The sequence below is a fragment of the Aphis gossypii genome, chromosome 3, assembly GCF_020184175.1.
Source record: "Aphis gossypii isolate Hap1 chromosome 3, ASM2018417v2, whole genome shotgun sequence".
In the NCBI taxonomy this organism is placed as follows: Eukaryota; Metazoa; Arthropoda; class Insecta; order Hemiptera; family Aphididae; genus Aphis; species Aphis gossypii.
In genome coordinates this window covers 15,487,455-15,502,794 of record NC_065532.1, presented here as the reverse complement: position 1 = coordinate 15,502,794, position 15,340 = coordinate 15,487,455, and the positions used below count along the sequence as shown (strand labels likewise).

The following is a 15,340-nucleotide window of genomic DNA, read 5'->3' as shown; positions in this document are numbered from 1 at the left end:
AATCAATCTTGTTGAATTCGCGTAATATTATTTGACCATTAACAGGTCAATAATCTGACTTTTATAATTGAGATAAAAATAAAGATATATAGCATGTAAAAACTATAGAAATTATTATACATTATTTCAAAGAAAATATTTTGGACAGTAAACTATATCAAAATATTAACCAAATTGAATACGTTTAACTAAACATATCTAAATTGCAGAATTTACTTAATTGTTAAGTTTTAAATGTATTTAATGCATTAATGTACACAGTAATACAATAATTATTTTATTAAAAATAGTCAATAAAATATAAAATAGTTAGATATAATATTACATAATTCAAATTCAATACTATAAGAAAGATAATAGCATTAAATTAATTTATTTTATAGTTAAATATAATTTATATTAATATATTTTTGAATCACAATAATGTACAAGAAAAAAACTAAGACTGCAAGTTTTATGAGCTATGCTTACAGATTTTTGTTCTGTCTGTGAAACTTATTTTATTGTATTTCATTTTTTTTTTCTAAAGATATTAAAAATATGTTTTAACTGACAATAAATTATGTTCCTAATGCTGTTTTTTCAACTGTATCTAAATTTGTTATAGCCTTTTGAAGATTATTATTTTTAGCTTGTTTAGTAGTGGTATGGTTTTTACTTCCTTTAATTTTCAAAATTGATTTTAAGTTTTCATATTTCTTATGGTTTTGTTTGAGTTCTTGTCTTAACTTATTAATTGTGTCAATGAGGATCATATTCTCCTCCATAATTTTGCTATAGGAATCATCTTTTTTTGCACACACATTTACACGTTTTTTTAAGCTAATAATGGACTGTTCTAAAAATTTCCTCTGTCTTGTAAACTCCATTCTGGTGTCATGTTCTTCATCTTTAGATATTCCAAATGTTTTTGTATTGCCGTATTTAATAAACAAATCCTGTAAACAAAATAATTGTTTACTTAGTAAAAATATTTAGTACTAGGTATTAATACTTAAATATTCAAGTAAGCACTATAATCATCAATTTTATTATTTTTAACTATTAATTTAAACAGATTTTTATTAATCATTAATTAATTCAAATGTATTGGTATTGTCTCTTGATTGTAGATTGATCAGTAAAATAATAGCATTGATTTTGATAAAACATGATAAATTAACAAATCCAAGGGCATCAGTACATAATAGAATATTAGGTCAGTTTTCGGTTCAAATTATGAATTTTAATGTAATCTCATATTCTTATAATATTTATACACAGTATAAACTGTATTTATTATAAAATTATAAATTATTATTATCAAAATTTTGATTTTAAGCTAATTTCAGACTTCAGTTTGATCAGTCATATTTTGATGATCCGTTTGATATATTTTGCTACTCTAATACATTTGCACTTGAAGTATAAGTTGTCTATACGAAACTCCTTATAAAAATCAGAACAATATCCAATCTCGTCTACTTACTTTAACCGCGTCTTTTAGCTTTGCTGAATTTTGGTAGTGTTCACTGGCGGAGTTGATATCGACTTGAATGTTTTTAACAACTCTGTTGACGTCTCGGATCGTTTGTTCTTTTTTATCGAGTTCCAAGCCACAAGCATTCAATTTATCTCGTTGCTGGGATATGCGTAATTCCATCTGCTTTACTACTGCAGTCATATCTAACATTTCTGATTCCATCTGTCGTTTGGGTTTCACAAAATTACAACAATAATTAATTCGATTTAATAAATAGATTCTAATATTATATTTTCATAACTAATATCTGACGCAGTATTTCTCAAGTTTTTTGTTATGACGAAACGCTTTTAAAATATTTCATACTTTGTGATGCACGATAAAAAAATAAAAATTATGGGTAATATTTAATTTTAATTATTATTAATATAAAATATGTAAAATATGTCGATAACAGATAGGTAACTTATTTTTAATCAGTAATCACCATAGAAATTATATCAAAACCTATTAGCTTGAAATGATGTTTGAATATTTAAATGACATAATAAAGGTACATAAAGAAATCGGTGAGGGTTTTGGTGGTTGAGGGGACAAAGCCCCCCCAGAAGTTTAAGGTACAACTGCTCTAGTTCAGCAGTGCATATAAGTGTAATGAGCATATATTGCTCAGCCCCCCAGTAATTTCATCAAATTTCTGCTTATGTTGTAGGAAGTTCAAGTTCGCGCGTCTTCGTGATACATTTATATTCGGCGACACACGTCTGGTTGGGAAGCACGATCCGACGTTATAATATAAATCCTAGATAATAATTTATAATAATAATTAATTTGTTATTATTATTATTGTATTGTATTGTATTGTGAACTATATGCATAACAATTGTCAGTCTATATGCTCTATATTCACCCTTATAATCTTTAAAACCATTTTCATAAAAATAATGTTTACCAAAACAGTGAGCATTTTTATTGTGTATGACTTAAAAATATAATTAATACCTTTATATATAAATGTTATAAAAAAAAATTCAATAAGCATTTTATTACCTAAATATAAAATTAAAATACGAGTAGTTTATTTTGTTTTAAAATCAAAATAAAAATAATGAAATAGTAAAAAATAAATAAGTTTTAGTACCTAAATTAATATTAAATAAAAAACTTTATTTTCAAAGAAAAAATTCAAATTTTCTTTACTTCGTTAAAGTAAAGTCGGTAATATTAAACAAAATCACAGTTAATATAAAGATAATACATGCGCGTTATTATTATTATTGTGTTGCAATACAATAAACATAATACAATAAATTATTACTTTTATTATATAAGAGTCGTATTAGGTACCTGTTAATTTTTCGAGTATATCTTCAATGGGTTAGATTTGAGGTATTGGGTGAGTAGGCCTATAATCTATATTATACTGGACTGTACTTAGTACTCACTGGCTACGTAACTACATTGAAGTATCGTGTTTAAGTGTAAATGTTGGTAGGTAATAGGCAATAGCCAATAGGTAAAGATAGTAGTATACTCGTATATAATATAATTAAATAAAGGTGTATAAAACTCACGTTTTCAATAGTTTTTTGTTTTTCTTGTATTTCCATTATTAACGGCTCGACCGTTAGTTCTAGTTCACTAATGTTTTCTTTCGTCAGCAACAATTGTTTTTCAAGATCTTTCATTTTAAGTTTCTCTTCGAAAATCCGAGATTCCTTTTGCTCTATAATATCGTCACGAACTTGTATTTGCTTCTTAAGGCCAATGATGGTCTGTTCTTCGTTCTTGACTGATACTTTCAGTTGGGCTATATCTTCTTCGTATTTTTCAATTAAACTACCCAAGTCTTCTGCTTCTTTCGATGCTCTATTAAATTAAAATTATATTATAAATAAACATTAATAAATTATTGAAATGATTAAATAACTATTTCAACATTATTATGACCCAGTGTTCGAAATTGAAAATTTTACGAATCGGAAAGCTTATAAAGTTAAAATGACATTTATCTCCTTTTTCAACATTTCAAAATAAAATAAGGAAACATTATGAACTGAAACTTTTAATTTATTTATAAGCTAATAAGTTCCATCTTATTTTAACAGAAACAAAGGAGTTATTATACAGGTATTGAGGTATTATACGATTTAAACCTCTATATTTATTTTTTAGTCTTAGGCTTATGTAATTTTTTATAAATTTTATAGTTATTCCCCAGTCAATTTCGAGCATTGAATTTTAATATAAAGTTTACGTACGCTTTAGCTTTCATTTTATATGATCCAAGTTCGCCTCTAAGATTTAAATTTATTTGTTTCAATTCTCTTAATTTAGTCACAAAATTAGCCTTTTTCTCCAATACTTCCCGATCTGCATCCTCTTCAACTTTATGCATAAGATCAGACATAATTTGTTTATCTTTAATCAATTGTTCTTTTAACTAAAGAAAGTCATTCAGGTAAATATTTTATTAACTATAGCTTGTTGTTTAAAAAAAAAATCAAACGACCTATTCAATAGATAGAAACTAGTAATTACTGATATTATATATAGGTATATATATATATATATAAATGACTTAATACTGTTAATCATTTTTTGAAATTTTAATCACTTTAAATTATTATAATATACGAGTATATTATATACATTGTATAATGTATATACAACTTACTTTTAAAATATTTTTATCTTTTTCATCAAGTTTTACATTATATTGATCTACTATTTTCTGTAATTTTTCGTTTTGTTCAAATTCAGATTTATTCATATCTCTAGTTAAAATGACAGGAATAAAAAAAAATTAATCAACATAGTTTACATATAAGTATAACTGTAATTATTATTAAGTTTCCCTTAATCATTACTTTTCCAACTCTGAATTAGTTTTAATCAACTCCTTTTGAAGTATGTCATATTTTTCGTATTCGTGTAAGAGTTTTTTATTATAATTAGCTTCTAATTCTTCCAACTCTTGAGCATGTGAATCTTTTAGAAGGTTTAATTCCATTTCTAACCTACTTTTATCAGCCATATGTTTTTTAGTTATTTCCTTAAATAAAAATATAATTGTATAGTGACTTTTAACTATATAACAATATTTTTATACAATCTATTAATTACATATTTAGTATTTACATAATATGTATTATAATTGTTTTACCGTATTTTTATTTTCTAATATTTTCATAACGATCGAATGATTATTATTTAATTCCTGGATTTGTTGTTCTTTAGACTTCATAAGTTGAGTAATTTGATATTTACTTTCCCTTTCTAATTCATTCACTCTCATTTTAAGTTCTACTATGTTTTCGATTTTATTTTTTAGATCCGAAGCGTTTACTAGGATATCGTCAGAATATGCAAATTGGTCATTTAATATGACTTTTTTTCCTTCGGCATCCTTAATTTTCCATATACATATACTGCCGTCTGTCGAACAAGTGATTAAGTTTGAATCATCAATTGTCATACACATCTGAAAAAGTCAGTAGGTAATAAGATTTTACAATAACGCAATGCCACAGTTTGTAAACCTTTGTAATATTCTTGTTATGCATATTAAATTCTTTGTGTTTAATTTCAGCCATTATTGGTAACATTAACGACAACACAACACCGTTTTGACCTGCTACAAAAAGAATTAAATCTGATCTAGACAAAGCTATTGCATCTAATGGACCTTGGTGTAAGTCAATATCACGGACCACCTAGACAATTTTTTAAATACATATATGATTAGACTTCTTATATGGCTAAGTCTTGTATAAACTACTGTGTGATGTGATTTTTATATAGATATTTTACGTTCTTAGTAAGTTATAGTTAAATAAAGTAGGTATATATCTAATTATTATCATTTAAAAAAAAATTTAATTAAAGTTTCTATATTTCACTTATTTTTTTTATTTTTATACCTATATAGTTTTAAAATTGTGTGCAGATTAATATAATCATTTGACATAAAAAGTTAACCGATTGATTATTTATTTCTTTGAATCGACCATCCTGAGCAGCTGGGAAAATCTGATTAGTGTCGTTTGAAACTGCCAAATCCATATAAATCGTTTTAGGATGTACGATATCCATGTCCCTTTCTCCAGTCCTTGTATTGAATTCGTATATAGCACCATCTTCCCCACATGTAACTAGTTTCATATCGTTTGACGCCCATACCATAGCCGTAATCTATTAATTGTATGATATATTTTTACGTCAGTCATCACTCATCAATAATATTGATTCGTTTATATATTATGCACTAAATGCACTATGCGTAAGTTATTACGCCTTGCTATTGTATGTAATCATTGTTAACATACTGTATTTGAATGTCCTTTGTACGTAAACCTTTTCTCAAATTTCACCGAGCAATACACATCGACGTCGAATTGGTTAGCTAAAGCAAACATGTGGCCGGACGTGCTAAATTCAGTTAAGTTACAACTCGTAACAGCAAACTCTCTCCATGCTTTTAAACCATTAGTGTGTACCAATTGGAATTCGACTTTGCCTGTGAACGCGGCTACGGAATATAACCCAGAAGGGTGTAAAGAAACACTAAACACATCTTCTTGGTATTGTTGTGACAGTAATAATGAACAGTTTAAATAGTTCCAAACTCTAATAGTGTGGTCAATCTTGCCACAAGTTATAAATATTGGTTTCCATTTACACGTTGACAGACTGGAAATACCACCGTGATGCAAGTCTTCGCCAAGTGGCTTAAAATAAACAATATTTTGCGCGTTCTGCAATAAAATATTGGTATAATTAAATTGTATTCTAATCGTATTATTTCTATTTATTGTTTCTAGAGTATTACCAAAGATGTGTCTGGAATTTCAGCTAACGGTGCCCAAAACAATTGTGACCTTCTTGTGACACAAATCATTTTTTGGTATTTTGGACTTATAGACAGTGTCTCTATGTTGTGCATGGGTCTATCTGAATCCAGAGCGTTTAAGTTTGAATCACTTTGCTTCAAAAATTCATTTCGTCTTTTGTACCTGTCAAATTGTAAATTTAGCACAATTGATATTCTTTATATTTATTTTTTTAATTGTGTAATAAACCTGTGATTAGTTTTTTCGTAGTAATAAACACAGGAATCGCCAAAAACGAATATTAAACCTATCTTGATCGGAATACAGCATCTTATGTCCATTCGTTTATTACTTTCTTTTGGTAATGGCACTACGTCTAAAGGAGCTTTTATTCTATTTTTTGGATCAAAATCCGTCATTGTTTTAACGTTATATACGGCTATAAGTTCTCCATTCTCTACTATAACTATACGACCATCCATAGTACCAGCTAAAATCCTAAAGTTGTTTTTTTTTTTTAAAATAATTAATAATATTTAGATTGATATATTTATGTATGTATAATGTATAATTATATAATTGTACAAAAGATGATAAATCTGATGTGTATCAAACGTTGTGAATTAGTTATATACTTTATTAGATAACTTCATGAGCATGCTTATATATATAGATACCAATCTACTTATTTTTTTTATTGAAAAACTTGAATTTTTAACATAAAATATTGAACCATTTTTCCATAATTTACATTAACTTTTAAAATATAAATAACTAGGAAATTACTTCATAATATGTACTTACTATTCGTGGTTCGATGAAGAGTTTTAGGTTTTATTCGTGAGAATATAGCTGAAAATCTATTAAAATTTCAGGGGGGCAACATTTTTAATATCAATATAACTTACTATATAAGCCTATAATACTTATACAATTATATTTTTAACTTTTTTTTTTTTTTTGGGGGGGGGGGTGTTTAAAAGAATTTATATTTTATATCTATATTTAAAGCAGGCTCTAAGAAATTAACTTTTTAATTTTAATATATTAATGTAAAAATTTTATCAATAGCGGAAAACAAAAATAGTTTTAAAAAATAGTCATTATAAATTATATAATTATACTATATTCTAGAACTCTAGGTATAATATACCGCTTAGTTTTTAATGACAGATTGACAAAATTAAATTTTGATCCTATAAATAATTCCCCTCTAATCCATAATACTGTCTATGCCACTGCTCACTACCGTCATTCACACGAGACATCTAAAACTTTCAACTACATTCATATCACTATATATCAGTAATAAATTACTTCAAAAATGTTTGATATGTAGATATGTTGGATTTGATATTTTCAACAATACATTACCTATCTCCATTTAACCAACATACAGAGGAAAAATCCAAGTTGTCGGCTTTTTGAAAACCATATTGTCGCCAAATCGAATCACTGATAGTCACTAGTCGGAATAACCCTTTACCAACAAAACAGCATATAGTATTGTCGGATGGATTTAATGCCATCTGTAATAATTTTTATAATTTTATTAATGACACAACGAACACACTAACAAAAGTTTAATTTACATTTATATAATATAATATCAATATATCATATATTATGCTATATGTGTACAATGTACCTATATAATATATTAAATACATACATATATATATATATATATATATATTAGGTCATACATTTTTAATATATTACATACGTCTAACACTGGTCCTTCGGCATTTGGAGGGTTACTAGCTTTTACGTAACTCTCGATTTTTGAATTTTCCCAATTGTAGTAATACATCATAAAGTCCGGTCCATTAGTGAGAGCTGCCAAATAAGTATCATCAAATGAAAATTTTATATTTATGAAATTATCGGTTTTTAAATCTGTTAACACGGTCAATAGTTTTTTTCTTTTCATGGAGTCTAGGTCATAAATACTTATGGTCGGTTTTTTCTTGTCGCCCTTTTCTGCCACAGCTATAACGTTTCTAAATTATAATAAAAAGTTAGAAAAAATATAATTATAATATGTTCTATATATAATTTATAGTATATTATTAAAAAAATAAAATATAAAAAGATATTATTTATTATTCTGTGTTACACTGTTACTATATTAGTATTTGCAGTTACTATTTATAGGTGCATCATATTTAAATGTTTTTAGAATAAGTATTCTTTACAGAACATTGGGAGTAACTCCTCCTCCGAAATTTTAGAAAGAATTAGTTTTTTATAAGTTATGAGATTTTATTTTTGGTCAATACAGCTGAACATTATCTTATGTGGGAGGTATCTATGGCCCTTTTGTCAGAAATAAAGCACTCCAGTTTGACTTCAGACTCCCTACAATTAAAGACTACATACAAAATCTCACGATAAACTTCTTTAGTCAACTTAAAAATGCAAAAAGCGCGAAATACTTTAAACTCAGTGATAAGCCTACACTTCGACGACTCAAGCGTGGACGTCCTCACGATGCCCTGTCTCAACACCAGTAATTCTACTCCTATCTATATAATTTAGTTTATTTTTATTATTATGTTTCTATCCAATTTTATTTATATATTTATTTATTTTTCTTTCTCTTATAAATATTTTACAGGTACACATGTTGTAAATGATTTGTAAATAATTTGTAAAAAAAAATTATGCATTATCAATTGTTAAACTGCTAAAATGTTAATTAATATTATCAATAAGTTAGATGACTCTGTCAGGAACACTTTAAAATAAATAAAAATAAAAAAAAATAATAATAATAATCTATGGCCCTATTGGTATTTAAGTAATTCCAAGGATATATTATAAAATTTACAATTCAGACAATCGATTTTACATACTAACAAGCTATTTATTCTTATACATTTCCCTAATGCTCAAAAATCAAGCTTTTTGCTGTATATAATATAATTATGATCACACCTATCGTAAATATACAAACAGGGTATATATATATAAGAGTATAAGACCATTATCATACCTATTACCATAGAATAATTACCTAATAATACCTTTTGCTAATACCTAATAATAATTCACATATAGATACATTGTTTTGTTGTTATATACGCAAAAAACAGGTATACCGCATATTGGGAGACAACCATTAATTTTAATTGTTTTAATACATTTATGTTTTTTGCAATAGTTTTACCAAATAAGTTTAAGGTTACATTAAAAAAGGGTTTACATGAGTTCTGATTTAGATAATAATGATCTAGATGTTGTTTATGGAGAAAAAAATATGTCTTGTGAAGTGTGAATATTATTTTTAAAATTGTCATAATTCTAATATCTACGCAGTTACTAGTTATTTCAAACTAAAATTATATAATAAAATTAGTATTTATATTAGTTTTTATAATTATATTGGTTTATGTTATAGTTATGTGTGAATATAATTTAAAACATACACAAAAATTCATATTGTAGAATGTAGATATTGTTGAGCATACTTGTTAATGCAGAGAGCCATAGCAGTGATGACTTTTTGTGGTTCGGCCAGGTGAATATATTTTTGTTTATGATGGACAGTGTTGTAAATTACGAGGACGCCAGATGCTGGATAGACGATTTCATTTTCATTTAGAAATAAACAGTTACCGTTCACTTGAGTTGTGAGACCGAAAAAAAATTTCGGTTTTAAGGTCGGTATCATAGCAGGACGTGACATTATATCGATAAATAGACTTTTACTATGTATCTGTTATATATGTAATATAACTGATTATTTTATATACATAAAATACACTTAAATTAAAGCAAGCTCATATTAATTAATTAAAATAAAAATTAATACTTTTTTATTTAAATATTTAAAATTTAAAATTAGTGATACATTATTGTGTTATTGTAATTAAATAATAAGCACAAGTATTTTACCTCCCAATACACCGGTGTAGTTATGGGGTGCTATAAATGCAGATTCATAAACATGAGTTTGTTAAATCGAATTTTGTATTTTTTCACATAGGTACCTATAACATTATTATAGTTGCTATGATACTACTACGTAATAAAGTAAATACTAAATAGATATATTTCCGGTATCCCGTTCTTTTTAATGTATATAGTTATAGTTATAAGCTACTACATGAGAAATAATGTTTTAAAAAACTATGTGTACAAATTTGAGTTGTAGCACTATGGCTATTAGGCATTAGCCTATAAATAAGAATCAGAGTTGTAGGTTCTTAAGTACCTACGTCCTACATAGTACAATGCAGTAAGAGAATGGTTACGCATGATTAGTAGGTAGTGGGAGGGAGTGTAAATTGTTAAATATGTATTTATTCTAGGATTTGATATCTAACACTTCAATTAATTTAATTTTAAATGTAAATATTTATGCATATTATTTCGTTAAAAAATAATTAAGGTACCTATTACAGTATAATATATTATGTATTAATATTTAATAGGTAGTAATGTATTTATTATATATTTTTTTTTTTGTTTAATTAAAAACCAACTGTAGTTTGTAGGTATCTATTCCATGCTTGTTGTCGGGTCGTCCAAAAAAAAAAATGTTAAATTAATACTCACTTTAATTACTAGGTATACTCGATGTTTGAATGCCATCGAATTCTTCTGACAGACGCACAATATAATTATAATTATATACTTATTACTTAATCATATTAAACAAAATGTTAAAATGATTCACCAAGTATGCTCGGCACTTGTCCTCGTTTTTAGATTTTGAGTGTAGCGATGAATGTATTGATTTGACAATGATGTATAGTTTTTTTCTGTAACGAATTATGTACAAAAAACGCTTCAACCTTTAACTTCAATGGGTACCTAGTGATTTTTGCAAAAAAATTGGATATAGTTTATACTTTTGTAAGGTCAAAAATAATATCTACTAATATTTTTCTAAGTTTTATACCTACTTTCTTATAAAAATGTATTTCCGAAAGAAATAATACAAAATGTCTAGGCGGATAGTGAAATTGCAAAAAAATTAAAGTCTTTGACGATTTACCTAGGTATATATTTAGTAAAATACTTGATTTGACTAGGTATATGCCTACAAAATATACACGAATTAAATATATATTTTAATAATTATTGTTTATAATATATTTACTATTTATTTATTATTAATATTATTTCAATATTTTAATTCGTGATTAAATATTTTATAATTTCAATAACAGTGAAAAGTGTGATCACAATTGCAGTTGATATTGATTTGTGTAAATTTTATTTTAAATTTATGCTGTGGTTATTTATGTAATAATTGTGGTAACGGATTTATGTATTACCCACGGTCTTAGAATATTACCTACTCCATGGTGAAGTATATAGGCCTCCAGGCCTAGGCAAGATGGATATCCACCTCGGGCATAAGTATATACCATGGTATACACAATACACATTATAATAAATAATAATAATATATTATGGTATAAAATAGAATTATCACAGTTAGTGTTATCAGCTTATCAGTTACCATACAATTATTATCAAACAATACATTTTAACCGCAAATTGGTGAATTTGTATGAGCAATGAGCGTGATAGCTCAATCTGTGCTTACTAATTTGTAGTTATGTACCCGCCACCCGGTGTCTCAGTTAAGTCACTAAAGTTGACAAAATGTAAAAAAGACTAAAGAATAAAAGTATTAAAAATTATTTTGAAATATTGACTTTCCCCTGTTTTAATTTTTATGTATGTGTAGTGTAATTTGTTATTTTAACAATTGTATAAAAACAGTAAAAATCTTTTATATAAGCCTTTTCTTAAAAGTATAAGTAAGTATATCAATACTATATTATTAATTATTTAATATTTTATATAGAATGATTTACAAAGCATGATAGCTCCCATTTTTCTTATAATAATGAATTTATTTAAATTTTTATACCATTTCAGAAAGGTTGTTACTATTATATCAAATTCTTTTTTTCTAGTAAATTGTTAAACATATAATTCAAAAATATTGATGTATCTAAATTTAAATTCAAATGAGTAGTTTTTAGATCATTTAACTTTGTATGCTAAAGAGTAAACGGTAAGGATAATAGTTTTAGAAAAATTTGAGCGAGCAATGAGTATGTCTGTTGAATTATCATTCATAATGTTATACCTATGTAAACATTATAAGATACATACATATTAATCAATCTTTTAATTATCAAAATAAATTATGAAGAATTCATAAATAGGTATTAAGAAAATAATATATATTATTATTAACACAAACCGATTTACCTAGTACTTATTTTCTTATTATTTATATTTTAATAAAATAATTATTTTTATCAGATTAATTAGAATAAAATGATTTTTTGGATTATGCTAAATTCATAACAAATTAATAAACTAACTATAATCTTTGATCAAAAAGAATAAATATCCGCATTCGGGCATTCCTATTCTAAAAACAAAATAATGTATTTATTAATTTATTTATTCAAGCTTGAATTTTATGTAGCTTAATTATTGAAGTAATTCATACTAAGTATTGAACAAGAAATTTTTTTTTTTTCAGTAACTATGTTGTTAATGAAATCGTTCCGAACATGTCACTTGTGTCATTGCTTTAAAATGATCGCATCTAAAAATATGTCAGTTGCAGTAGATGGATCAAATGTCGTACCTGAACACTTAAGTAATTTGGCTAAACAATTAAATGTAAAAAGTCCAGTGTTATCCAAAGTTATAAACAGCCATCAAGAAAAATTAAAATTTTACCCTGAATCAAGATGGCTAGTACTGTTTGAATATTTAACTCAGTATGATTTTAAACCATCTGAGCTTCTAGAAATGATAGATTCAAATCCAGACATATTAGGTATAAATAGACAAGACTTACAAAAATGTATGATTGCATGGACTAATTTTAGCTTTGATGACAACAAATTGAGACAGCTAATAGTTTCACAGCCTTCTTGCTTGTTGCTAGATGATAAAGAAATTCTATCCAGAATCCCTAAACTTTTATCATATGTTGGTAATAAGCAAAATCGGTTATTAGAATTGATATCATATTCACCAAATATTTTGTTTGACAATTGGAAGTATATAGAGTCTAAATTAGATTATATATTATTGAATATGGAACTTGGTCCGACTCAATTTGTAACGACTAGTGTTATGTCCTCAACACTTTTTGATTTAAAGTGTAGACATACTTTTTTGATAAAACTAGGAATGTACAAACCCCGAGATCCAAAGGCTAATCCAAATCAAATAACTGGTAATCCTTCATTAAAAAAAATCATTGAAACAAGTGATAAGCAGTTTGCTGTTAAAGTTGCTGGAGTTACCGCTGAAGAATTCTTTGTTTTTAAAAAAATATTTAAAAAACAATTAGATGAAGAAAATGAAGAAGATTCAGATGAACCTGATTATTACAGTGATGATAATTGATTTTTATACAATATGTATAGTTTGTAGTAGATGATAATGCGCATTAATACACTAGGATAAACATCTATTGTAAAAAATCATGTTAAATTAAACTTAAAAAAATGTTATATTAAATGTTAAAATCGTTTTTTTTTTTTATTCAATCAGCTTAATATATGCCAATAAAAAGTTGTATTAATTTTTCCTTTATTTGGAAATGAATTATTTAGAGGAATATAAACAATTTCAAATATTATATAATTTTTTTCATAGTACCCTATTTATTATGCTCCCTATAAGTTCCTTTGAATGCGCTGAAAATATTGTAATTGTATACTATATTATTTATATGTAATATGTTTGTGATTAGTATTAATAATAATTATTATTTATTATATAGGTATAGAATATTACCGCAAAATAGATTTTATGTAAAAAAGTCTACATCCAAGAATATTATTAATTAGATGCTGATATTACTTGTTTAGGTGAAGACATTTTTTAATAATGGGCTTAACTTTTTTCTATAAATACAAATTTTTAAATTGGTAAGTGCAGATGTATCATATACTTGGTTTGAAATTTTTAAATCCAGATGAAGTAGCATGTTATTTAATTGAAAACCTAATATTATATTATTTGAGAGTGCAGTTCATGATCCTGACAAACCACTTACTGTGATCATTGACAACGGTATTAGAAATTGCCTACTAATTACCCCTTAAACTTGAGCCCCCATTCAATCCTACCAACAACCAATATTGTTTATTCTTATCAGATATTCAAGTATAGTAAGTGTCTAAGTAGAAATTTAAAATTAATATGGACAACCAACTCATTTGAATATTTTCGTTCTTTCTTGAATAAACGTTTTTATTATAATTATTCTGTAAATTTAAAGGCTGAAAATGAAGGAACTAGTAAAAATTCAAATTAAATATCTTAGAAGAATCAAAAAATTACTTGATATTATTTTATTAATAATAAATGAATAATAAATACTACAATTTAACTTTTATTAATTTATAATAATTCGACAGTTTTTAACATTTATAATTCATTTTTTTTAAACGTATGGTAAATGAGTAATGTGTTTGTTAAATAAACAAGAACTCGAAAAGTTTTTGAATACCTAGCAATAAAAGTCACCTCATTCTGGAGTTCAAGCAATGCTAAATGGCTTTAATAAACTAATTATTTATAAAAATATATTAATTTAATTAAATGTTTCTTACAGATTTATGAATACAAATGTGAGTAAAAAAAGGTATAATATTCTTGAACAGAAATTGAAATCTGTTTTAAAATTACCTACCTAATACATGTGTTTGAGTAAAATAAAACCACGGGCAAAAAAATAAATGTTATTTTGGAGTAAAAAGAATCCCAAAGCCACTAGAGACTATTCAGTTTAAAGACTAGTATGATTTTTATTTATAAAACTGAAAATCAATATTCTATTATTTATATTAAATGAAAAATTAAGATGTGTTTTAGTTTAAACTGTCAGGGACTTAAAATCCACTTGCATTTTAGTTTATAAGCCAAGAGCTATAATGATTAGTAATTACTATAAACTAAATAGTCAATAAGTAAATTTTTTTCACTACCATTTCCAAGAACTGACCACCTGTAATGTACAGTATTTCATATGTATTATTATATT

The 15,340-nt window shown here is 25.8% G+C and overlaps 2 protein-coding genes across 2 annotated transcripts; one reads left to right on the top strand and one right to left on the bottom strand.

Annotated features, from left to right (window-relative positions):
* Positions 1 to 101: 101 nt before the first annotated feature.
* LOC114122604 (cilia- and flagella-associated protein 57) lies at positions 102 to 10,744 on the bottom strand. The gene is made up of 15 exons (XM_027985300.2): positions 9,768 to 10,744; positions 8,021 to 8,297; positions 7,669 to 7,823; positions 6,544 to 6,792; positions 6,294 to 6,477; positions 5,791 to 6,219; positions 5,444 to 5,656; positions 5,005 to 5,178; positions 4,629 to 4,946; positions 4,333 to 4,517; positions 4,140 to 4,239; positions 3,724 to 3,905; positions 3,037 to 3,331; positions 1,469 to 1,684; positions 102 to 938 (listed from the first exon to the last, which is right to left on the bottom strand). The coding sequence occupies exons 1-15, from the start codon at positions 9,983 to 9,985 to the stop codon at positions 561 to 563; spliced, it is 3,573 nt and encodes a 1,190-aa protein (XP_027841101.2). The 5' UTR covers positions 9,986 to 10,744; the 3' UTR covers positions 102 to 560.
* A 1,077-nt stretch (positions 10,745 to 11,821) lies between these two features.
* On the top strand, positions 11,822 to 13,927 carry LOC114122601 (transcription termination factor 4, mitochondrial). The gene is made up of 2 exons (XM_027985296.2): positions 11,822 to 12,074; positions 12,815 to 13,927. The coding sequence occupies exon 2, from the start codon at positions 12,820 to 12,822 to the stop codon at positions 13,693 to 13,695; it is 876 nt and encodes a 291-aa protein (XP_027841097.2). The 5' UTR covers positions 11,822 to 12,074; positions 12,815 to 12,819; the 3' UTR covers positions 13,696 to 13,927.
* The last annotated feature ends 1,413 nt before the right edge of the window (positions 13,928 to 15,340 follow it).